The sequence below is a fragment of the Vigna umbellata genome, chromosome 5 (genome assembly GCF_029865625.1).
Source record: "Vigna umbellata cultivar VRB3 chromosome 5, Vumbellata_1.0, whole genome shotgun sequence".
NCBI classification, from domain to species: Eukaryota; Viridiplantae; Streptophyta; class Magnoliopsida; order Fabales; family Fabaceae; genus Vigna; species Vigna umbellata.
The window spans coordinates 29450107-29475397 of record NC_142169.1 but is presented as its reverse complement, the minus strand read 5'-3'; the positions used below and the strand labels follow the sequence as shown (position 1 = coordinate 29475397).

Here is a 25291-nt window from a genome sequence, read left to right as displayed (position 1 = left end):
GATTTAAGAGAAGCTACAATAAAAATAATGAAAGAGTAGATAATGTATAAATTTTTATTTTATTTTTTCAATTCAAGTTTTCTTTTCCACCTTTTATTCTTTTTCCATCCTATCAAATAAAGTCTTCGTGGGTTCAATTTGAATTAATCAAATTTTGAAGGTGTGAATATATATATATATATATATATATATATATATATATATATATATATATATATATATATATATAAGAGGTTGTCAGATTATGTGATTCAGAAGGCCCAGTCCTAAGGCCCAAGGCAAAATCTCTCCCTACACCACTTAGCCACTGTGAATTTCACCCCACAACTGCATGAATATAAGGTGCATTGATTAGGGTTTTGAACAGTTTGGATTTTGATTTCAACCTGTCCTCAGTTAGGTACTTTCTCTCCTCTCGCTCTGGTTTTCTAATACACAAATTGACACTGTTTTACATATATAGTTTCATATTCTTGCGAATGGATACACGAATGATGTTCCATTAGTTTCTTTGACAATCCATGAGATTAGCATGGCTATTCTACTAGCAACTTGTTCAATGAGAATCACTTGGTAGATTTTTAGATAACACATTATCATGTTCACAATGAAAACTCCATGGTTCTTAGGGAGTAGTAACATTGCTTTTATATGTCAAAATAACTGTGATAATATGCCTCGTCTTAGACTCCCATTAAACCTAGTTTAGTAGGGAGGGCATTGGAGCAGAATGTGATGTTCTTTACTTTTAATTGCTCTCTCACCCTCGGTTATGTAAACTTTTATGTTTATTATATTTGTTGTTCAGATTCTTATTTCTTACTTTTGTTCCTTTCCCACTCTGTTCTGTGTGCATTGTTCTCCAACAAATAGTTAAACAATTAACTGGCCTCTATTTTTCCGGGCAACTCTTGGCATCTAAGTATGGAGAAATTCTGACATTCATTTCCCCATAGATGTTTTTTTTTCTTTGATTGCCCTTTTGAGCATTGCTATCTTCTTGATTTTTAGTTGAGAGTTCTCTCTTGGCTGTCTCTGTTACTTTTGTTGCAATGTTACAATGATCCCTAGATTAAATCAACCATATCACTACTCCTTAGTCCACACCCCATGGAACAGTTTCAATCAAAATTCTTTCTCTGCTATTCCAATTGGCCTCTCATATTGTTTCCACCTTACCATATTTGCAATCTCTCTTCAATACTTCTGGCGTATGTGCTTCCTTCACAGTTCCCCTGCGAGTTTGCTTTTTCTAGATGCAAAAAATGCCTGGGACAGGACATAAAGATGTATTGGTCAAAATTCCAGAGTCACCAGAGGGGAACAGTGAGCCTGAGAAACCTACAGATTCTGATGAGCAAGTAGACTTTGACGGGGAAAATGATCAAGAGGAGACAATGGAGGAAGAAGAAGTTGAGTATGAAGAGGTAGAGGAGGAGGAAGAAGTAGAAGTGGAAGAAGAAGAGGAGGAGGAGGAGGAGGAGGAGGAAGGGGAGGAGGAAGAAGTAGAAGAGACTAAGCCTTCAGATGTTAAAGATGAGACAGGAGTGACAGACACTGAAGATGAGAAAAAGAAACATGCTGAGCTTCTTGCACTTCCACCTCATGGGTCCGAGGTTTACATTGGGGGCATTCCTCCAAAAGTTTCTGAAGAAGATTTGAGCATATTTTGTCAATCTGTGGGAGAAGTTTCAGCGGTTAGATACATGAAATTCTTCTATCCTTTTTCTTTTTCTTTTTTCATGTATTTCTTCCGAAACTGATTAAATTTGTACAGGTTAGGATAATGAAGGGCAAAGAATCCGGTGAAGCAAAAGGATACGCTTTTGTGACCTTCAAGACAAAGGAATTGGCATCTAAGGCTATTAAGGAGCTGAACAACACTGAACTTAAGGTATTTTGGTACAGTAGTTGTTGCTATTTTTTTCTAATCTGTAGTTGTTATCCTGTTCATTGATTAGGTCATCTACTTCTTTACTCCAGTTTTCTGTTTTTTTCGCTTATAATTTAAAAAAATTCTATATCCTATCTGTTTAGCTGGCCAGTGGCCACCCTAGCCTGTGGTACTGTGATCTGAATTAAGTGACTTCTTTTTTCTGAGTTCCCAGGGAAAAAAAATAAAGTGCTCAACATCTCAAGCTAAGCACAGGTTGTTCATTGGTAATGTTCCCAGAAATTGGACTGAAGAAAATATGAACAAAGTTGTTTCAGAGATTGGCCCTGGAGTCATTTCTGTGGAACTATTGAAGGTTTGGTTGACTTTATTTCTATTATGTCATATAGTATGATTTTAATTTGCTAACTCATGTTTAAAGTTTGTTCTTGTCACCAAAACTATTAATTGTGATGTATAATGGGTAATTTCTGCCTTGAATTGGCAAACTGTATCGTTGTACAGGACCCACAGGTTTCTGGCCGTAACCGGGGATTTGCTTTTATTGAGTATTACAACAATGCTTGTGCAGAATATTCAAGGCAGAAAATGTCAAACTCAGACTTTAAACTTGGCAGTAATGCTCCAACAGTTAGCTGGGCTGATCCAAGGAATTATGAATCATCTGCAAACTCTCAGGTGATTTTAATATAAAATTAAATTTTATGAATAAATTCATTTTGAAGAAAAAATTATGTGTAGGCCAGTATAGCTATAATTTGTGCTGAGATATAAATCTACATCATATTTGTTGATACGTTGCATAGCTACAGTTTATGTTATATAGCATAATGCAACTATTTGAATGTCTCATCTTATGAACAAGATATGATGTATTGAATACTATTCAAATGGCAACATGAAATAGTTCAGAAGATTTTCGAATAAATTCATAATAATTATAATTGATTATTTTTATTAGTTTGAAAAGATCTATTTTATATATCTATTATACCATTGGGCTCTCCTTGGCCTTGGTTCAATCCAACAAGTATGAGTTATATAACAGCTGCAAATAGACATAAAATAAAATTTGATAACCATTGGTAAATTCAAAAGGCAAATATTGATAACGTCAACAGTGAGAGGATACAATGCAGACAAATTGAGTCTGCAATAGGACACCTCCAATGAACACACTGAAAGAATATAACATAAAACGGTGGGGTAATTCATGCAAAAGAAAAGCATCGAACCTAGTAATTAAATGGTGAGATGACCCTTCTGGCCCCATAGTGTGACATTTTTCAAACTGTGTTGTTGGTGACCCTTTTATTGCTACTACTATCTAATTGGCATTGAAGCTAAGACAAAAGTGGTTCAACTTATCCAATTTGTTTTTATATGCTCAATGCACACAAAACTGAAAAAAAAACACTTAGATAATTTGTATTCTCCATTTTCTGTCTTCTTGGTGCAGGGTTGCTTCATGCATCTGCTTTGTGTTCTGGGCATTATATTACTAGCTGTTCAGTAACACATGGTACTGTTTTTATTAAAAGGGAGATTTACAATAGGAAGAGAGACAAACCCTAAAAAATGTAATTAATTAATCCTAATATAATGTTATTATTCATCAATTAATTGCTGAGTTTTTTGGTTTAAACAAGATATTAGTGAGTAAAATATTTTGGGAAGACTTGAATGTGAAGACTTTCTGTCTTATTATTGAGCTGTCGCTGGGATTAAATTTCCTGTATCTTTGGTTGTTGTGTTTCATGTTAATACTGTCCGCGCAACTGTTGTGAGAACGGGATTAATTTTCCTGTGGCTTTCCTCATGAAATACTTTTTATATTTTAGTTATGCTTTATAGAGTTGTATAATTTTAGTGCTTTTTACAGGTAAAAGCATTGTATGTAAAGAACCTTCCAGGAAACATTACTCAGGATCGTCTTAAGGAGCTGTTTGAACATCATGGAAAAATCACAAAAGTGGTTGTCCCTTCTGCTAAAGCTGGCCAAGAAAAGAGCAGATATGGTTTTGTTCACTTTGCTGAAAGATCAAGTGCCATGAAGGCATTGAAGAACACAGAGAAATATGAAATTGATGGTAGTTTTTTTATTAATTTATGATCCTTTTTTTCCTAAAATATTCTTTAAAAACAGTGAACTAGACAGTTACGAATGTGTTGTTTTCTTTGGGGACGGACAGGACAAACATTGGAGTGTTCATTAGCAAAGCCACAAGCAGATCAGAAGTCATCTGGGGCAGCTAATCAACAGAAGTCAGCTATACTTCCCACTTATCCACCTCATCTTGGTTATGGTATGGTTGGTGGTGCAATAGGTGCAGGATATGGTGCTGCTGGCTTTGCGCAAGTAAGTTTCTCTATGACGGATTGGGTCTCAACTATTTAGATTTGCAATATTTGGAAAAGATAATTGATGTTTGGAGGTTTGGCTAGGAATTTACCTCCCACAAACACTGGCAAATGTGGTGTCACCTTGAGAGGTTACAGGAGTGGATTGCACTCTAGTAATTGTATAGTTATCAAGTTTGATTATTGATGTTTTCATCATTCCAACATAATTTCACTTGCAGTAAATGATCCCCAACAGTTAAATTTCTTTTTAATTTAGTTGATGTACTTGTGATTCACAATATATATCACCGATACATATTAATACACATACCCAGTTTAACTGTATCCACTTTTTTCGCTCCTTACTTTTAGTCAATAGTTACATTCAACAAAACGAAATGCGGTCCTCCGTAATTTTAAGCAAAACTGCTGATACTGGTACGTGTATGTCTCAATATGTCTCTAACCGATGTTGATGTTCTTAAATATGCAGCCACTAATGTATGGTCCTGGACCAACCCCTCCTGGCATGACAATGATGCCGATGCTTTTACCTGATGGAAGGATTGGATATGTATTGTGAGTGTCATCATGATTTATATAATTTTAGATATTCAATCCATCATTCAAGTTTTTCCCGCAGTGAGTAATTAACAATTTACTATTGGCAACATCTATATCTGAGATTTTTTGCTTTTATCCATGGTGGTACATATAGACAACAACCAGGGTTTCAACAGCATGCCCCGGTGCTGGAATCCCAACATAGGAGGAGGGGCAGCGGTAGTTCAAGTGGTGGGAAACGCAGTAATGATAATAACAGCAATAGTGGGCTTGGCCGATATCATCCCTACTAAATGGGCTTTAAGGAGCTAGGAAATTGAGGTTTGTTCCTACTCCGTTAGTGCTCTACCTCCATCAATTCTGAATTAGTTTTGATAAATTCGGGAGAAAAGATCTAGCCAAATGAAATTACAATTTGATTCATATATATTTTTTGAAATTCATACTTATAATGATTTGCACTTCCTTCGTTTATATCTGCATGATGGACAATGTATGAACGGGATTTTACTGATATTATTCTGTCTCCCTCAGCAGATGCACCCGAGGCTTTAATTGTTGTGAATGGAGTTGTTACAATTTTTGTACCAGTACTACATATTTGTAAAGGCATTTACGTATAATTTTATCTCTTTTGTACACTTTTTCGTTCTCAAATTCCTAAATAGGCAACAGTGATCTGAAAAACATGACAAATGTTACTAGATTCCCGAAAGTTTATGAATATGTCTTGTGATCTCTCTCTCATACATGCATGTGTGTGTGATTCTACCCATCGTGGTAGAAAAAATCTAACCATCGTGGTAGAAAAAATAGAATTTAGAACGAAGTTATCTGTGACTGTATGCAATATTTTATCTCTCGAAATATAATTTATCTGCAGTCAATTCAAGGATTTTAATGATTCGTTCCAAAATATAAAAGGGAGAAATGATACCACTTTTATATATACTCCATTTCAGTTGCGGATACTTCGTGAAGGAAAGGACTTGACTCAAGAAAGTTTGTGATGTTTAATTCTAATCTTTCTTTAGGGTTTACGGATTAGGTAATTAGCACGAGTGTCATGTATATTACATTATTTACAAAAAATAGTTGAAAATTATTTCCACCTAAATATGTTTTAATTCCTATAGAATGAGTTTTCTTTTGTTGGATCAATGAAAAAACGTACTTTTGTTCGTCTAAAGTAAAAATTCACTATCTTTGATCACTATTATATGATACTAATTAAGTGTCTGTATAAACCATAATTTATGTAATCATTCTAAATGAAGCATGAAAAATATATGTAGCGTCTAAAAATACTCTTTAAGATATGAAAAATAAATATTGTCTAATAGAAGTAGTGATTTCAAATTCTAGACTAATTAAAATCAAAGAAATAATTTAGAGACTACAGTTAAAATTTACCTTTTTTATGAGAACGGAAAACAATAACTAAAATTTTATAGGGTCGAGTTCAAAACTTATTCAATTTATGAGCTCTAAAAATATGTTTAACTTTTTTTAGTAGCATACAATTTTTGAAATGTTTATAATTTCTTTTTTAATTAAATATTCTTATGAATAGCTCCAATAAAAATTTCCCACTGAATTTTTTGAAATACCTTTTCAAAAATTGTTTTGAATTTATTTAATTTATATTTTTATAAAAAGGTATTTATTATGAGATTTTAAAAACGGGTATTGATTTTGAAATAAAAATTGTTGCAAATATACTTTTAAATTCAATGAGAATAATTTTTTCTCAGATTTTTTAAATAAATTTTAAAATTATAACACTTTATTAAAATTTGTCTAAAAAATATGATATATTTTACTTTCCAAATTTAAAAATTAAATAGATATACTATTTTAAACTAATTACATTAAATTTTTTAAACTTTGAAAATCATAAAAAATATCAAAATTTCATACATAAATTTTGCGTCAAGTACACAAAATATCGACTGATATTTTTATCCTCAAAAGCAATAAAAATATTTTCAAACTAAAATACAGCAAATATGCTAACAAAAGTGATTACTATTTTTCACATCATTAAATTTTAATTACCAACTCAAGTTAAATTCACAAGTTTCCTGAAAAGGAAAAACAGTTTTTGTGAAAATAAAGATTAAAAAAATCACTCTTCAATTTCCAGAAGATATTTTTAAGAGTTGCATGTTTAATAATGAATGTTATCCATTGAGAGTTCACCAATATGATTCTTTTCCCTTAACAAATATAGCTAAAATTGAATTAGTAGACAAACTAAACTAATATTGATAAGCATAGTAAAAACAAACTATGAATCATGGCCAAAAACTAAAAAATGTCTTTATTATTAATATAAACTAATTTTCTGCATAAGTACTGCTGTGTTGGGGGCAAAAATTCATAATAGTCAAAGATCAACAGATACGAAATGAACAAAAGGGGGCACGTCTTTTTCGCTTCCCTCTTAGAGATGTCCATTCCTTCACATATTATAAACTACTGATGCCCAAAATAATAATTAATAAATCACTAGATTAGCATAAACTACGTCTTCTGCTGTGCTGAGCCCAAAAATCTTGATGTTCCAGGATCTGCAAAGCTGGTAACCAAGGAGGCAAGTCTTTCGTTTCCCTCTCACAGAGGTCCTTCCTTCACATGTAACTTCAGTTTTACACATACATTAGCCTCCTACATGCACCCTGCAAACAGGGCATGCTTCTGAATATTCACATGTTCTGCATTGGGAACTGACGTTGAATCAAAATGCTGCATACAGACATAGACATCATGTTAGGAAATGTTGATCCACCACTCACAAGCAGAAGGAACAAACATTACAGAAAAAGAGGGAGAGCTAAAACTCCACACATGAGAAGGTATAGAGGAGTAATCTATAATCTAATAAAATATTGAAACAGAAAGTTTTAATATTCATTTGAAAACAAGATATATTTGATCAATCAAACAACAGATTGGTCTAATCAGTTTAAGCACCCAAGAAAGAAAATCAATCATGAGGTTGCTAGTTGCTACAGAACCCTTCAACAACTGAATTTCCCATCACAGACCACTTCATCACACACTGACCCTTGCCTATACAAGGTTCTTAACATTTTTAGAAATGCAGATGTATAATCCCACCATCAAGCTGAATTAAGAAAAATACGGATGCCAGTTGGTGCTCTTACTAATAGGTTGTCTAAGCCAGTCAAATTTAATTATACGGTGGCTCTAACCACCTGAGAAGGCAACAAAGCAATACAAAATTCACAATTTGACGATATTAAGTACCCAACTTTTAGAAAAGTTTCACAAAATTTGAAGGTGAATGCAATAAAAGAAATATGTAAAATCATTATTGAAACTGTAAAAAATATGAATTATAAAATCTAGTATACAGTGTGCACAGATGTTACTTGACTTGGTTCCTTCTGCCATTCCAACATTACACAAGTGCTCTTAAAATACATGCAGGCATACAATTATGTTTTGCAGTTTTACCTGTAACTTTGATCCTTTCTCATTTCCATAGCCAATTATCAATCACATTTGACTGTAATCATACCATATGGCACATAATACTAAAGCATAAACATTTCAAATTTGCTTACAGCCATTCAATGGATAAGATACAGAAAATGTAAAATCTTAGTGGTTAAAATTGAAAATGGAGATGCTATTAGTGGAGATGTAACCACAGGAATCCAGTTAAGATTTGCATATAACTCAACACTGATGCATGCAGCCAGGATTAACTTTTACGGGAAAGCATTGATAAACAATCAAGAAGATTAAGAGCACTAAGGAAAATTTTAAATATACATAAATTAAATTAGTAAGCAAAATTTAGTTGCTCCATAAATGTCTCATTATACTAGCTACAAAAGCACAGATCCAACAGTTATACACAGTCAAAGTCTTGGGTTATAAAATGAAGTAGAAAAACATTCTATACACAATACTGACTTTGTAAATGCTTACTTGGTTCACTAAAATTCTTCACATGCAAGCCGAAAAGTCCTTTGGTGGTTCAATCCAGATGTTCTCAAAAGGATCTTGTTCTCCCCAGTCATGACACTGTTTACGGGGATAGTATCTATAGTCATCAAGAGAGAATGATATGCAACGCTTCCCATAGAAACGAACTTTAGAGAAGTAGACATTGTTCCTCATTACTCCAATGAGGTCGGTCCTGGAATGAGAAGACAAAAAACTAGCAAAAAGAGTTACTCCATCTAGAGTTCTCATCTCTTCCCATTTCATTAATGTCTGATCTAACTTGAAAATAATGGGGTTCTCACTACAGCATGTATAGATTACTAATATATCTCCTCCGTGCTCTGTCATAAATTTCCCCTTCCACCAGTTTTTGGCAAAAAAATTCTCTGGGCATTTAGGTGGAGGTACTGCTAGAACACTCCAAATACATTCAACCGGGTCAAACACCCCAAGCCAACCTGTGAGGCTCAAACAATAAAATAACCCATTACAAAACACAAGCTTATTCCAAATGCTACTGACAAAGGGCAAGCGATTTGGGTGATTAATAGTGGTCCATTCTGTCGCCCCAGGATAACAAGTGCTAATAGCCACAACAGTAGGACTAACATGCTTAACAGTAAACAGAACACAGTCAGGTGATGTTGGGGCACAAGAGAAGGCAACAATCTGGTATGTCATCTCAAATCTTGGCAGTTTTATCAGCTCCCGAGTAAAGGGATTGAAGAAGAATACTCGGTGAGTTCGGGGCCGGTATAGCAACAACCAACCATCTTTTGTATAACAAACTCTGGATCCATTCAACTCTGGCAACTCAAGGGTGTAGGTCTTACGCTGCACAGGATCATAGAATTCATAACAGTCACCAAATTTTGGAAAATACATAAGCCATGGTGATTGGCTTACTACACGGACATCACTAGCAACAGAATGCCATCTCTTGCAAACAGCAGAAGCACGGATATTATCAGCAAGGATCAATCGGGACAAGATTAGTTCTAAGAGTTCAGCAGGGAGATCAGCCCAGGATTGCAGCTCCAAATGTTCACTTTTCATCTCATCAACTGACCTTCTATTGTCTGTGATTGTGTCGCTTAGCCTGAATAATTAGGATTAGCAAAAGCATTCTGGATAAAAGTGAAACAAAATCCAACAAAAAAACTTATGATGCAATAAGAATAAATAAAGAACCAGGATTTTGTAATTAGAAACAGTTTTCCATCCCAACAAAGATGTAAACAAATCCATATTCTAGCAGTTAAGGGAAATCTCAAACAAAGAACAGAAAAAATATTTAAACAGAACAATGGCATAAACATGCAACAAATTTGTATCGTTTATCAAAACTTGTAAATGTCTTAGGTACAAAATTTGGGGGCTTACGTAACGGGAAGTATACAATATATCATACAGCTACATTAAAGATCTACAGGAGCAATCCACAACCATGAAACCCAGAAATGGTTATTCATAGGGCCAGTCATGAAGCACCAATTACAGCTCCAAGAGAAAGGACAAAATATCAACACTAAACTTCAGATACAGGCAATAAGTGTAGATGAAACAAGAAAATTCCATCAAATTGGAAATAAGAAAACATACAAAATAGCAACTGTCACTTAAAAGTCAGCACAATAGCATTCTAGATAACTGAGAATCAAACACAGCCTGCAGACAACCTACAAGCTACTAACTCAGCAATTCAAAATTAGGTCAACCCATTCTTCACCTCAATCGTCTAAACCATATACTGATCCGATCCACAAACCCTAACAAACATTGTCAATTACAACCCCAGTAAATTAGGGCCAAACAACTTTATGTTTCTTTTTTGCGAAATTCAAACTCAATAGTTAAAAAGGAACTAAAGAAAACCGACACATCCTGCAAATCCGTACTGATCCGGCATTGAAACCGTGTGAAAATGCTTCATGTCCCTATAAACTATGCAAATTAATAAAATAATAATAATAACAATGATAGAGAGATATACAGAGATGCAAAGTTCAAATTGGGAGTAAGGATGAACAGAAGTTACAATTTCAACTTCCTCTTTCTCTTCCCCGACATTTTCCGCAGACAATTGGCTACCGAAGTTGCGTTTTGGAGAGAGAGAAAGAGAGGATTTTGCGTTCCAGAGAGAGAAAGAAAGGATGAAGTTGCTTGCTACACTTCACAACTGCACAAAAAAGGTTAAGAGCACATGAACAACACGTGTGACTGACTCACACACTTATACACATAATACCCTGTGAACACTTCCACAGCCACCGCTACACCCACCAATCACCACGTGATTGATAATGACGTGTCAGAGATCGGTGGGTACCTCTTCCATGCTTCTGATTACATTGTAAAATTTTGTTCACTCTGGTCAAAGTCAAATATATTCACCCCTTTTCCTTTTTTCTATTCCACTCTTTTTCTTTTTTCTACAATTCTCTTGCTCTCAAATTATCGCATCTAATAATTTATCTATAAATTAAATTGTAAATTTTATTTAATTGTAAATGGATTATATTTTTGGTTTGAACACATATTTATTTCATTATGATTTAATGATCCGATGACGAATTTAAACAGTTCACAAACCTTGTTACTTTTCTAGCTAAATTTATATGGGAATCTTGAAAATTATAGTTATTTTATTTTGTAAGGTTTAAGTATTTTCTATGTCTTATGTACAAGCAAAATTACATAAAGCGGCAATAGTTATTGTATTCTTGAAGATAATATATATACATATATATAATCCCTTTGCCAGTAAATTATAACCTTTTTATTAAAAGATTGATATTTTTTTGTATTACAATAAATGTTAAATGAAGAATGAGGAGATATTAAATTAAATGTGGCGTATTTATAAGGGTATAATGTTTTCCAATGGTATTAGCACATGGCGCAGGTAGGTGATGACAATACTCCAGTCTTCAATTCTATTCATCATTCTCGCACACGAACCTCGTTTAGACCAAAAGTTGCATCTTTATAACCGTTCCCATTAGGGTTTGGTTTGCCTCGCCCCAGCCTCTCTCCCGTACTAACATCATTAAGTTAAAGTTAAGGTGAGAAAGGGTCCATAATATCTATAAAAAAAAAATCAATTACAAAGAGAAATAGAATATACATACATAATAAATAAATAAAGATTTAATATTTTTTAGGTTTTGATTTTGTTGAGAAGTATCAATTAGATTTTCAATTATTTTTTCTTATTTGGGTTTTTATTTTAGAAAATTAAAGAAATTACGTTATTCCTGCTAGTTTCGTAAAATAGGTGTCACGTGTTCCTGTTTTTTCTTTAATTATTTTTATTTTTATTTTTTACTTATTTTTAATTTTTTAAAAAATAAAATAAAAATGTCACATGTCAAACTGATATTGTGTCACGTAGCAATGACAGTGTGACGTGACACTGACAGTGCCACGTGTCACTCTCAGACCACATGTCATTGCATTAGTTTCAGTTTGGTTCTTGTATTTTTATTTTGTCTCAATTTGGTCCCTCTATTTTTATTTTGACTCAATTTAGTCTTAATTTTAAAAATTAAACAATTTTGTCCCTCCTCAAATTCAAACAAAATTTAAATTGTATATAAATCTTAACAAATATTTTTATTAAAATTGATACTTTTATTAAATATTTTTAACAAGATTAAGTTTAATTAAATTTATATTTACTTAATTATATAAAATTTAATTATGTTATTTAAATATACCTATAAGAGTTTAAAAAAAGAGTGACATAACATGCTGGTGCGAATTTTCGTGAAAAAAGTTTCCATGGAAGATCATGAAAGAAGAAACTACCTTTAATTACTGTTTTCACGAAAACTTTCTCCAATTTTTTATTTGAAAAAAAAAAGTGAAATTTCACGTCAATAATTTGTTCCATGAGCTAACTCATTTCGAAAATTCACACGACCGTATTATGTCACTGTTTTCTTTTAACTCTTATAGGTATATTTAAAGAACATAATTAACATTTATATAATTAATTAAATAAAAATATAAACAAACTTAATCTTGTTAAAAATATTTAACAAAAATATCAATTTTAATAAAAATATTTGTTAATATTTATACACAATTTAAATTTTGTTTGAATTTGGAGAGGGACAAAATTGTTTAATTTTTAGAATTATGACTAAATAAAAATAGAGGGACCAAATTGAGATAGAATAAAAATACAAGGACCAAATTAACACTAATGCAATGACATGTGACCTGATAGTGACATGTGGCACTATCACTGTCATGTCACACTGTCATTGTCACGTGGCACAATATCATTATGACACGTGACATTTTTATTTTATTTTATTTTAAATTAATAAAAAATAAAAAATAATTACAAAATTAAAAAATAAAATAAAAAAACAAGAACCGACACGTGACACCTCCTTTTACGGTGTTAGTATGAAACTAACGACAATGACGTAATGGCTTTAATTTTTTGAAAATAGGGATCCAATTGAGAAAAAAAAAAACTGAGAACCTAATTAAGACTTCTCAGCAAAATTAGGGATCTAAAAAATGATTAAACCATAAATAAATAAATAAGGAAGACTTAAATGAAAGAAAATCATACAAGATGAAAAGTTACAACGAAGAAAAAAAAATTAATATCATCATTTTGGTTAAAAAAAATGTTTTGCAAGTGAGGAATGCACTAATATGGACAAGACTTCCTATTTTGTGAAGGGCAAGCAACTTTACAAGATCAATTAATTAGTTTTTAAGTGGTTTTTATGTTACCGAGTTAGTTTTCTAGTAATTTTTATGTTCACTAGTCGGTCTTTAAACAATTTTTACATTAATCAGTTTGGATGATACTTGCAAAAGAAATTTTGATGTTAAAGTTAATAGAAGATCGTAGGGAAAAACATTAGTTGCGATGATGCATGGGTTGTGTATGGATTTTTTAAAACCATACCTTAAATTTTTATATATAATAGTTGTTATGAATTTTTATCTTTTTGTTTGTCTAATCACGCGTAAATCATACCTTAATCAGTAATAAGTAGGTTGATTCATGATTATCATTTTTTTAATTTGACCTTCATCATGTACCTAGTTGGCCATGTCGTTCAGTCAAGATGGTTGGTCAAGGGTGGTCGCCTACGAGTCATATGTCCAAAAGGTCAACAAAGATGGTCAGTCCAAAGTTGTCAACCCAAAGTGATCAGCCAAGGGTGGTCAGTCAATGATGATCGATACACACACAATATATAGCTCCCCGAGCCCGAGCATTAAATCATTTACAAAGGGATTTTGATTTAGTCGTTCATTACATTGAAGGCCAAGTACCTGTCACTCATGTATGTTGAATGTCGTTGTCCAATCGAGAAGGGTTCCTTAGTTGGAATTTGTCCTTCACCATTAATTGTGCGCTTTGTGTGTTGATAGCAGGTAATCAATATAGGTTTTTTTTCTAAACTCTTCCTTGGTCGATCATTTGTGAGACAATTTGGTTGATCGCTTATGAGACAACAAAGGTTATTTTCATAACTCTTCCTTGGAAGATCGCTTGTGAGATGACATAGGTTCTTTTCAGAATTATTCCTTGACTGTCTCAGTGCTCCATCTATAAGAGTTCACTTAGGTGAACTCTTCCTTGACTGATCGCCCGAAAGGTGTAATAAGGGTTCACTTAGGCCAACTCTTCCTTAACCAACCCATTGATTCTGAGAGGTTTGGATTGACTGGTTGAGGCCGAATGGGCGAGTTGAATGGTTAGGGCTAGATGATTGAGCACAATGGTTAAGGCTCGATGGCCGACTTGTTAAGACTGAAAAGTCGACAGATGATGACGCCAAAAGGTCAGGGGCAACTGATTGAGGTCGAACTAGGTTGAGAGCTTAAGGTCGAACGAGGTCGAGCTATCAAGATTGAAAAATCAACGGATTGAAGCCGAAAGGTTGAAGTATCGTGACGTGAGTTTAATTTTTTTAATGAAGTTGGGTTGTCCCGACTTGACTCGCAATCTGGCTTGTCAGGCTGTTGGGCTTGGACTACAGTCTGACCTACTGAGCTAGGGGGTTTGGTGGGCTAGGTTAATTCGGGCTCCCGGGTTGAAAATGTTATCCCAACCCACCTTTTCTGGTCGAACTAGTGGGTTGGCTTGTCAAACTTGACCATTTTTGTCTCTCCACCCATCAAGTAACTCTTAGTGTCTGATTCCTGAAACTCTAAAATAGTTTAGCTTCAAGGCTTAATATGTTTTTATTTATTAAATTTTCACATAAAATTAAAATTTGTTCTTGTTTAATAAAACTTTAATATAATATACTCTCCCAAGTTTAAAAATAAAATTGACATGATTTTTTTAATTCAATGACATTGATTATTTTACGTGTTAAACAATGTTTTATACTGAAATTTAAGAGGTGAAACATTTCAAACCGTGTAAGCAATTCACATATTTTTGACAAAAAAATTTAACTCGATAACTATATTTACTTATTTTTTAAAGTTGATAGATCAAATAGTATCAAAATTTAAAACCAATAAATTTCAATTTCGAATCAAAATTTAAGAAAAAAAAACATAATTTTATCTTTGGTTTGAGAAAATTTAAAACATTTACATAATAAGAAACATAGTATTTGGATCCTTTTCAACGTAATTCCTAATTTGACTACAAGTAGATGTTACTTAAAAAATATATTTCATGATCGATAAGAAAACAGTAATCATTGTGTAAATTGAAGAGAGGGTGTGTAATATCAATGTTTTCTTTAATAAAAAAAAATGCGAGTGTAGTAGAAAAATTGGGCGTGCAAAATAGCATTTTCCTTGCTACTTTCCCCGCTTTTTGGGCTTGAGATTCAGAATCACTGCACAATGGGTTTTACTCCCTACACCACCTCACTTTACTTCCTGCACCACCACATTTTTTTAAAATGCCAAAACTATCCTTTATATTTTAAAATATCCTACACCCCACCCCTTTTCTTCAACGGATGTCAACATCCGTTGAAGAAAAAATTCTTCCACGGACATGCTACATCCGTTAACGGATGTGGCGACATCCGTTGCCTTTTTTTGTTTTTTAGTTTTTAGTTTTTTTATTTTTTTTGTTTTAAATTAATATATAAATATTATTTAATTATTTTAAAATTATTACTTAATTATTTATAAATTAATTTTATTTTATTTAATAAAATAATTATTATTAATTTTAATTTATTTATTATTATTTAAATAATAATTAAAAAATTTATTATAAATATATTAAAACGGATGTGCCACATGATGTGGCGACATCCGTTGCTTTTTTTGTTTTCTAGTTTAGTTTTTTTATTTTTTTTGTTTTAAATTAATATATAAATATAATTTAATTATTTTAAAATTATTACTTAATTATTTATAAATTAATTTTATTTTATTTAATAAAATAATTATTATTACTTTTAATTTATGTATTATTATTTAAATAATAATTAAAAAATTTGTTATAAATATATTAAAACGGATGTGTCACATCCGTTAACGGATGTGGCGACATCCGTTTCCTTTTTGTGTTTTTTAATTTTTAGTTTTTTAATTTTTTATATTTTAAATTAATATATAAATATTATTTAAATTTTTAAAAATGATTATTTAATTATTTATAAATTAATTTTATTTTATTTAATAAAATAATAATTATTTTAATTTATATATTATTATTTAAATAATAAATAAAAAACTTTTTAAAAATCTATTAAACGGATGTGGCACATCCGTTAACGGATGTGGCCACATCCGTTGAAGTTTTTTTTTTTTAAATAAAAATAATAAACTAAAATATGAAATATGTAAATGGATGTTACGGATGTCAACATCCGTTGAAGGTGAAACGGATGTTGACATCCGTTTTATAGAAGGGCAAATAAGGTATGGGGAGGTGCAGGGAGCGGTTGGTGGTGGTGGAGGGAGCAACTCTCCTGCACAATCGGTGTGGGTTCGGCGTGGCCCAAAATTTAAAATTTGGAATTTCTTCCTCACCAAATTGTTTTCTTCCTGCATCCCAACTTTTGTTGCAGTTCCCATTTTACCCTTACAAAATATATATTAAATAAATAAATTATTATTATATATGTGATATAGAGTGTATGAAATTGGAGATTCTAAAATCCAGTTCAAGATATCACCGGATTACGGGATCTGATTAATGAAAATTTACATAATACTATATTTCAAAATCCGATAAACAAAATAAAATTAACACTTATTTAAATTTCAAAATCTGATAAATAAAAAAATACAATTAAATAATTTTAAAATTCAATGAAAAAAAAATTCTCATATAACTAAATTTTGAAATCCAATAAACATAAAAATTTGACACTTAAAGATTTTGAAATTTAGAAAAAAAAATTGACATTTAATCTAATTTTAAAATATAATGAAGAAAATTAACAGTTAATAAAATTTTAAAATACAATAAAGAAAGTCACGGGTTTCGAAATATGGTGGAAAAAAAAAGAACTCTAAGTTACTCCCACCACCATAGGTTGTTTCGTGCACCTCCTCATTCCCATTTTGTCCTATAGTTAAAAGTTTTTCTCATGAGAATTGATGTAAATCAAGATCGGCTAAACAACGTATTTCCCACCCCTCACTTTTTTAAAACCCTGATTCTACCGCACCCACCCTCTCACTTTTCTCTTTTAACGATTCTTTTTATTTTTCAACAATTTTTTTATACATAAAAAATATTACAAAAATTATTAAATTATGTTAAATCTACACGAATAAACATTTACAATGTTCAAAAATTAAAATCTACAAAAAATGAATAAACTAAAAAAATTAAAAGAGTTGAAACTCAAATGCTTGAATGGCTGTGGGAAATCCGTTCAACCTTCAACGAATCTCGACATTTGTGGACGGATCTCAAGATCCGTTGAAGGCTAAACGAATTTTCCACATCCATTCAAGCCTTCACGTTTATCTTCTTCCTCCTCTTACACAACACATTACATACATCCATTTACAAAGCACATATATAAAAATAACAAAACGAAGGAAGCTTTAACCACAAAATGTGCAAGGGAATAATAAACCAAGAGAGAGAAAGTGAGGGGACGGAGACTCTCTCTGTGTGAAGAAGAGAAGAAGAGAGAAAGTGATGGGGTGAAGTTTATGTTTAATTAAATAAAAAGAAAAATTAAGGGTATAGGTGACATAATTAGGGTTTTGAAAAAGAAAAATAAAGTTAAATGGTAAAAGTTAAAAAAATTTATCCTAAAATATTTTTGGAATAAGGAAAAATCTCGAAAAGTGTATGGAACAGTTGGGGGTGGTGGAGGGACTTACTCCCATCAAAGTATAAAAGGTAAATATGTATTAAATTTGGAGGTGTAAAAAGAGAATGTAAGGTGTAGGAAGAAGTCCACTGAGATGTTCTAGGAACAATTTTGAATTTTTTTATTGAAAACTAATGAATACAAAAATTAAAATTTATTATTTATTTAATTTTTATATATTTACTCATGAGAATAAGAAAATAATGTTAGGAATTGTACGTTGTGATGAATAACGAGATTATAACATAAATTACGTTATTTTTTAAAAACGTTATGTGACATTTTTGAAGTGCTCTTATATTTTAAATCTTGCACTGCTTAATGTATCTTTGACGTAATCCAAATTTACTTGTACTGTTTTCACAATATAAAACTCAATATTCCATCGTTATCGGATCAAATTATATGAATTATGAATTCATTCAGTCCAGTGACAATTTTGTGAATAGAGTTGACGGACTCATTCAATCCAATTGAGTTCGTGTAAAGTGGGTTGAATTATTGGATTAGGTTGAGTTTTGTTTGGTGCATTCGGTCAAATTAAATCCAAATATTCAAAACCTATAATACTATAATCGAATCCAATTCGAACATTAATATATCATAAAAAAAATTTATTAATACTTTTACTCTTCAAATAATTTTAGTTTTTATTGTTACAAGTCATATAAACTATTTTTACAATAAAAAATTATGTGGACTAAGTCAAATTAAACAATGGAACCTTAAGTCTTTATATAATTAAGTAGAAAAAAATAGTATTTTATATTATCAAAACTGTAACTTTTAATATAATAATGAATGTTACATATAATATTTATTATATAAATACTTTTTTTATATATTTTACACATATAACATATATATATCAACTTGTTTCGTTTTGGTTGGTTTTATATAATATTTGGTTTACTGAATTTGTGAGTAGGCTCGTCTTACTGGTTTTATTTTTATTTAATTAGATTAGTATAAATAATTATATTTTTATAAGTCTATTTTTTAAAATAAATAATATTTATAATTTTTAAGTATAAGTATACTGAAAATATAAATGATTTTGAATTAGATTTGAAGAAGGAAGAAACCTGAACAAGGGAACTACTTTTATATGTATTGTACACTAATAAGAAAATTATTTTATGATGTATTAGAAAAAAAAATGTAAATAAAGAAGTTGTTTAGAAAAACACACATTTTATTGGTGTGTTTAATTTTTGGAATTTAAGTCATTACAAGTTATACAAATTTATAAAATGAAGATCAACTTGTTGTTAGTCTAGATTGCGAGTTATGTGAGACGAGACAAAGCAAAAACTAAAATACTTTTAATTTGTCTATATTTTATTTTACGAACTTTTAGACAGCATGACTCGTACTATGTTGTCCTATCCAATATTTTAGAAACATGTAATAAATAATAGATATTTATTTTGAAATATATATTTTTAAAGATAATGATGTTTAAAAATAATTAATTTAAGTTTTATTTTTTCTAAGTACTAAAATTTCGTGAAATTTTCAATTGAGTTATCGTCTTTATTTCTTTTTGTTAAATTTATTTAAATGATACAGTTATTTTTTTATCTGTAATTGTGTTCCTTTGTCTCGTTAAAAAATGTAAATTTTGTGATAAATAAAATATTATAATTAATATAAAATGACAAAAGACTTTATTGTTTTATACTCAAAAAATTGTATTTTTAACATGAAAAGATAATAAAATAAGATGACAGAAACAAAATAATAGTTATATTATTTAATTAACGGAAAGAAATTAAATAATAAATATTCAATTAGAATGTATACAAAATTTTAAGCATTTAATATACGACAAAAATTTAAAGACTTAAAACTTAATTAAACATATAATTAATAAATTACAAGACAATTATATAAGATATATAGTTTTTCGTAAAATTTATAAATCAGAACTTAATTTTTGGAAAACTATATGTAATTCTAACGAAAAAAAATATCATTTAAGTAAGCGTATGATTATCTTTATTTAATTTGTTACAGTGTATGTACTACAATATTATAACTTATCCATCGTGTTATCATATCATATACTCTTATAAATCTGTCTTCCTATGCTTCTGGGGTTAGTATTATTGTATTTGTCTTCTCTTTCTACACTTTTAACTCTTGTATCACATCTTCCTTTTGATTACTCACATATTCGCAAGCATACCTAATGTTTTAACAAACTTTGAAATTACATATATTTATACTGTATGATAATTTATATAATATAAATTATATACTATTTGTTGACTACTTTATTAATGTGAATAATGTAAGGATTGTCTAGAAGGTACATTTGGGAGGAACTTGGACTATTTAAATATTTCCGCAAACTTTGTCTCTATTTTAGTTGGAAGATATTATTGAAAACAAAGAAAAAATATTATAAATTTATAGTTTATAAAAGGAAAATGATACTTGAACAACTATTTTTGACAACATTTAGACACGCGCACACGTGTCAAAATCTGAGTGGTCCAGTTGAAAAAATTAAATGAAAATGGACCACTCAGATTTTGACACGTGTGCGCGTGTCTAAATGTTATCAAAAATAGTTGTTCAAATGTCATTTTCCTTTATAAAATAAAAGAGAGGCCCAGCTATTGATTAAGCTAAAGAACAAATGACTCAAGAAGAAGGAAAAGGACAGCACAGCAACGTTTGAGCACTTTGAGGAAAGTTGTCGGTTTCAGTCTTTCAATTGGTGACACTACATAATCTGTAACAGTTTAAACCTCAAAACTATCCCAAACCATCAAGTTCCAAGTTCCAACCAACCTAATCAAAGAAACCAAGACAAAATACACTGCCATTTTTTCAAACCTGCTTTACATTTTTAACCCCTTTCATTTTAAATAAAATCAGGTTACATATCACTGTAAATTTTAACATTTTAACTGTGCTGACACCTAAAGCAAATTCATTTCATCAATTTTTGAATTATATATGATCTTAAACCACTTTAGTTAATATATTTTACTTTAAATTTTGAATTTATTAATGTAAAGAATAGTCACAGAGTTATATCAAGTTTTTATTAATCTGTTGCTAATTTTGTTATGGTTCCTTGTGTTTTAGTTAAATTGTATTTTACGCACAAAAAAGATAATAATTAAAAACATAAATTATAAAAGTCATACCATTTAATTTTACTAATATAACGTTTCGTTACATTTTTGTTTTCTTCAGCTAACAACTGACTTTCACACGTCATGCAAAAATAAATCCGTTATAATTTTCATGAAAGAAACATATTTTAATATATTTCCATCACATTTTCAATACTAATTAATATAAATATCTTTTAAATCATAAAATCATTAAAAAATATATCTTGAATATGCTTTACAAGTAATAAGTCATTAAAAGAAGATCCTAAAAGGTATAAAACATTAACAAAATTAATTTATTGTATTCTTCCTTCCTAACTCTTGAATTAAACACGATTATCTTTATATGATAAAGGATATGTTCATTTTATTTTATTAGAAAGACTTTTGAAAGAGACTCGTTTTAATTGATAACCAACGAAAGTCCTTAATTCAATTTGATACCATTAATGAATCTTTTAAAAAAATCACAGACAAAATATAATACAAATAAAACATAAACCTAATACAGATAAATAATTCACACAATATTCAATCTAAAATCTTACTATAATAAGTTTATAATTTTTATCTTTAATATTTAACTTCTTGTATGAAATTAAGACTCTTATTTTAATTTATAATAAAAAAAATAATTAGAATAATTTAAATTAACATTATATTGTAAATAAATCCATTAAAAAAACTCGACCTCATATCTGATTTTCGATTTATTTAATTTATTTTCTTTTCCCCCTTGAGATTGATTTAAATGTATAAGTATTTTTGTGGACATCTTTACCCTGTTATCTTTTTCAATCAAGGACACTCTTTAATACTATTAAATTATTATACGGAGAGCTTCAAGTACTTTCGTCATGCACGTCAATATAATGGGTAATTGTTAAGATATATTTAATATATATTAATGAATTGCTTGCAATTGTATATAGCCAATATTATACTAAAAATTTGGTGGAATTAACATAATAATATAAGTCTTGGTTCACCTCATCATTCACCTAATCCATAAGTTAATGCTCGTTTGGTTTAGCGTTGGAGACTAATAGTAGAGACAGAATTCATTTCTCAAAAGGAAAATATGTTCTTTTCTTGTTATAATAAATTACAACACATATCATTCATAATTGGGCCCTCAAAAGGAGCAACTTACGCTTCCTTTTAATTATTTCGCGTACAATATTTAATATTAAATATCATTGTTTGGTTGGTTTACCATTATTGCTTACATAAATTCCATAGAACTCATTTTGAAAAAAAATTCAAACCAATTTATATTTAAATTTCCATTTTCATTAAGAAATGCAACGACTAAATTTTTAATAACGAAACTGAAGAGTTTTAAGAAAAAAAAAATCAAAAATCATCCATAGTTAATCTGTTAAATTTATTTAATAAAAAAATTTATTGCAAGAACTTTTTAAAATATAGTTCTTTGTAAAATTTTAATTTTCAATCTAATTTTACTCCATTTTATATACACACACACATAATGTTGGAAAATTGTCCCCTTTAATATATTTCATCTAATATGCAATGAAGTGATTTGTCGCAAATTTATCTAATAATTACTAATTTTACGCATCATGTTGTCTCAACATCATCCCATAACAACTCAAATGAGTCAAATTACATTCCATCAAATAATTTCGTTTAAACACAATAATTCAAAAACAACTTAGAAGAGTGAAAATGAAAGATAAGTTATTAAGCGAGATATATTATGTTTTGGTTTCGATTTTTGTATGTAGTTTTTTACAATAATACCTTATTCAATCTATTTTTATCATAGGTCATAAACACTTGAATATGAGACGTTGGTTTCATTATGTTCAAGGTCTCAAATTAGTTATTCTTGAAATTAAAGGACCCTTAAAAATCATGATAAAATGCATCATCTTACTAAATGCAGACACGAAACTTTCATTTAAACAACAAATTAGGCATCTTATCAGTGACGTCTAATTAGATGTTTATAATCTTGTTTCGATTACATTTATAAAAAAAAGTATAAATGTATGCCATTACTTACATATAATACATAAAAACAACTTTGTAGGGTGTTGATTTTATTTATTTAACTTGTAAAACATGATTTCATATAAATACTCGAAAACTTTAGTTTAAGAAAATATTCAAATTAACATGCGTTGGAAAATTAAAAGTTGAGTCGAAGTTGTTTTCAGTCTTAATCTGATTAGGTTTGAATTGAGCTAAACGATCCTATACCAAATTTGAATAAAATAAAGTAAAGATGAAATGAACCCATTATATATAAAGACTCATAACTAGTTTCCTGTCGGAAGCAAAATAAGAAAAATAATTAGTAATTCATATCACATACGAAATCTAGATGCATGTAATAATCTCAGTCGTGATTTTGGTTAAATTTTTTATTTAATAGTTATCCAATTATATACAAACATATTGATTTTGTATTGTTTGGTTATTAGAATGAGTTGGTAGCATGTATATATGATCATATAAAAATAATGGTGGATGAGAGAGAGAAATAAGTATTAGTGTGACTTAAAATAGAACCATAACGTAACGTGTTCTCTCATGTGCGTACATATCCATGTGAACATGTTGATATTGTAAAGATAGCTTGATGAATCGAAGAAATAAAATTTTGAATAAGAATTATAATACCTAAGTTTCATGTATAGTTAGAGTTGTCAAAACGGATAATTCGGCTCGACCTACCACGGGTTGGTCACTGAATTAACCTAACCTGATTTACTTATTAGGAAGCTAAACAAATTTGAATCCGATTTGACCTATCACGGGTTGGCTCATGACTCATTTAATTATAAGTTTTTTAAAATAAAAATATTATAATTTTTTTTAATTCAAATATAAATAAATTTCACTTTAAAATGATGTTAAACTCCAAAACAATTCAAAAATAAAATAAAAAACAAATATCATACAATCCAAGCGAATAAGCACAAAAAGCGAACAAATAAGTTTTTAATATTGATAATTTTTGTATCACTTGGCCATCTATAATATTATAGTCTTGAATAGATAAATCTATAATATTTTTCTCTTTTGAAACATCTTTTCTTATCCCATCTACAACATAATAAAAAATGCTAACTAATAATATCAAAACACAAAATAATAAATAATTAAATTAAATTAGGTGAGTTGGTGAGCTAACTCGGCTCACCACAGGTTCAACTCGCGTGAGCCGGGTGCTAAGTGAGTCGGGTTGAAAACTAACCCGCATAAAAAAATTACATTTTTTTCAAATTCAACCTTGCTCAAACTTGTAATGGACGTGATTGACTAGCAGATTACAACCTATTTCAAAAGCGTTGTGTATATTGGAACGAAAGAAGACGAAGGTGTTGAAGGTGAAAAAGGTAAAGAAGCAAGAAAGGTAGGACTTTATGGAACTAAAAACAAATAAAGAGTTATAGGTTAAGTTAAAATATGTAACCCACTCTTTTAAAACAACCAAATTCAAAACCAAGGGCGTAGACTCTGACTATGCGTTGCGTTTAGTTTCGCCATTGCTTTCGTATACTTTTGACCACCTCAAAAAAAGATGCTTTTCTTCCTCATCCTCGTCTTTTTCTTCATTTTTTATTTCTCACATGCAATCTTCAATATAAATACAAATATAAAACTGTTGTTTAATTTACTCATTTCATTTTAAAAGTGGCTTTCTTAAATTCATATGGAAAATAAAACCTATATCTCTGGAATATAAATGGCATGAAGCTATTTAAGTATAATAAGTGATATAAAGTTCGCTATATTACGTTCACTAAATATACGTTACCTATAATATATGTGATTCATACCGTAAAGAAAATGAAAGCTCAATTAAGCAACGATGTTTGGAAGATGATATCATCAAATATTTGAATTTATTGTTAATGAGATTTTTACTACTTATATCTAGAAAGAGTGTCATACTGACACACTTCTATCCAAATACAGTAGTAAGATCATTGTAGTAGAACCTTCTCAAAATATCCAGTGTATTTTAGTCCATACTTTTGAAGGAGTGTGATTTGTGTTCAAATATTTTAAAAAGAAGAGATAAAGATAGTAATAGATTTTTG

The 25291-nt window shown here is 30.0% G+C and overlaps 2 protein-coding genes across 6 annotated transcripts; one reads left to right on the top strand and one right to left on the bottom strand.

The window, feature by feature from the left end:
- The first annotated feature begins 266 nt into the window (after positions 1 to 266).
- On the top strand, positions 267 to 5550 carry LOC124839674 (RNA-binding (RRM/RBD/RNP motifs) family protein). Of its 4 annotated transcripts, none has more exons than XM_047315570.2 (10): positions 267 to 400; positions 1231 to 1697; positions 1778 to 1894; positions 2109 to 2249; positions 2399 to 2572; positions 3777 to 3984; positions 4087 to 4253; positions 4731 to 4816; positions 4956 to 5122; positions 5336 to 5550. In XM_047315570.2, exons 2-9 carry the CDS (start codon positions 1257 to 1259, stop codon positions 5092 to 5094), a joined length of 1473 nt encoding a protein of 490 aa, XP_047171526.2. In that variant the 5' UTR covers positions 267 to 400; positions 1231 to 1256; the 3' UTR covers positions 5095 to 5122; positions 5336 to 5550. The 4 variants fall into 4 exon arrangements, with proteins under 4 accessions (XP_047171526.2, XP_047171527.2, XP_087947672.1 ...); XM_047315571.2 differs by having other exon boundaries at positions 314 to 400; positions 1257 to 1697; XM_088091546.1 differs by lacking the exon at positions 267 to 400 and having other exon boundaries at positions 407 to 1427; positions 1488 to 1697.
- Positions 5551 to 7101: 1551 nt separating this feature from the next.
- Positions 7102 to 10974, bottom strand: LOC124839675 (F-box/kelch-repeat protein At1g57790-like). 2 transcript variants are annotated; one of them, XM_047315573.2, is made up of 3 exons: positions 10821 to 10974; positions 8765 to 9881; positions 7102 to 7549 (listed from the first exon to the last, which is right to left on the bottom strand). In XM_047315573.2, the coding sequence occupies exons 1-2, from the start codon at positions 10850 to 10852 to the stop codon at positions 8783 to 8785; spliced, it is 1131 nt and encodes a 376-aa protein (XP_047171529.1). In that variant the 5' UTR covers positions 10853 to 10974; the 3' UTR covers positions 7102 to 7549; positions 8765 to 8782. The 2 variants fall into 2 exon arrangements, with proteins under 2 accessions (XP_047171529.1, XP_087947566.1); XM_088091440.1 differs by lacking the exon at positions 10821 to 10974 and adding an exon at positions 10776 to 10794.
- Positions 10975 to 25291: the final 14317 nt, after the last annotated feature.

Bases quoted from the DNA above. Each gene is read 5' to 3' on its own strand.
- LOC124839674 (XM_047315570.2), top strand. From the start codon at position 1,257: ATGCAAAAAATGCCTGGGACAGGACATAAAGATGTATTGGTCAAAATT. The intron at 1,698-1,777 runs GTTAGATACATG...AAATTTGTACAG, and splicing joins CTGTGGGAGAAGTTTCAGCG to GTTAGGATAATGAAGGGCAA. The intron at 2,573-3,776 runs GTGATTTTAATA...TGCTTTTTACAG, and splicing joins AATCATCTGCAAACTCTCAG to GTAAAAGCATTGTATGTAAA.
- LOC124839675 (XM_047315573.2), bottom strand. From the start codon at position 10,852: ATGTCGGGGAAGAGAAAGAGGAAGTTGAAATT. The intron at 9,882-10,820 runs GTAACTTCTGTT...CTAATTATTCAG, and splicing joins AGAAAGAGGAAGTTGAAATT to GCTAAGCGACACAATCACAG.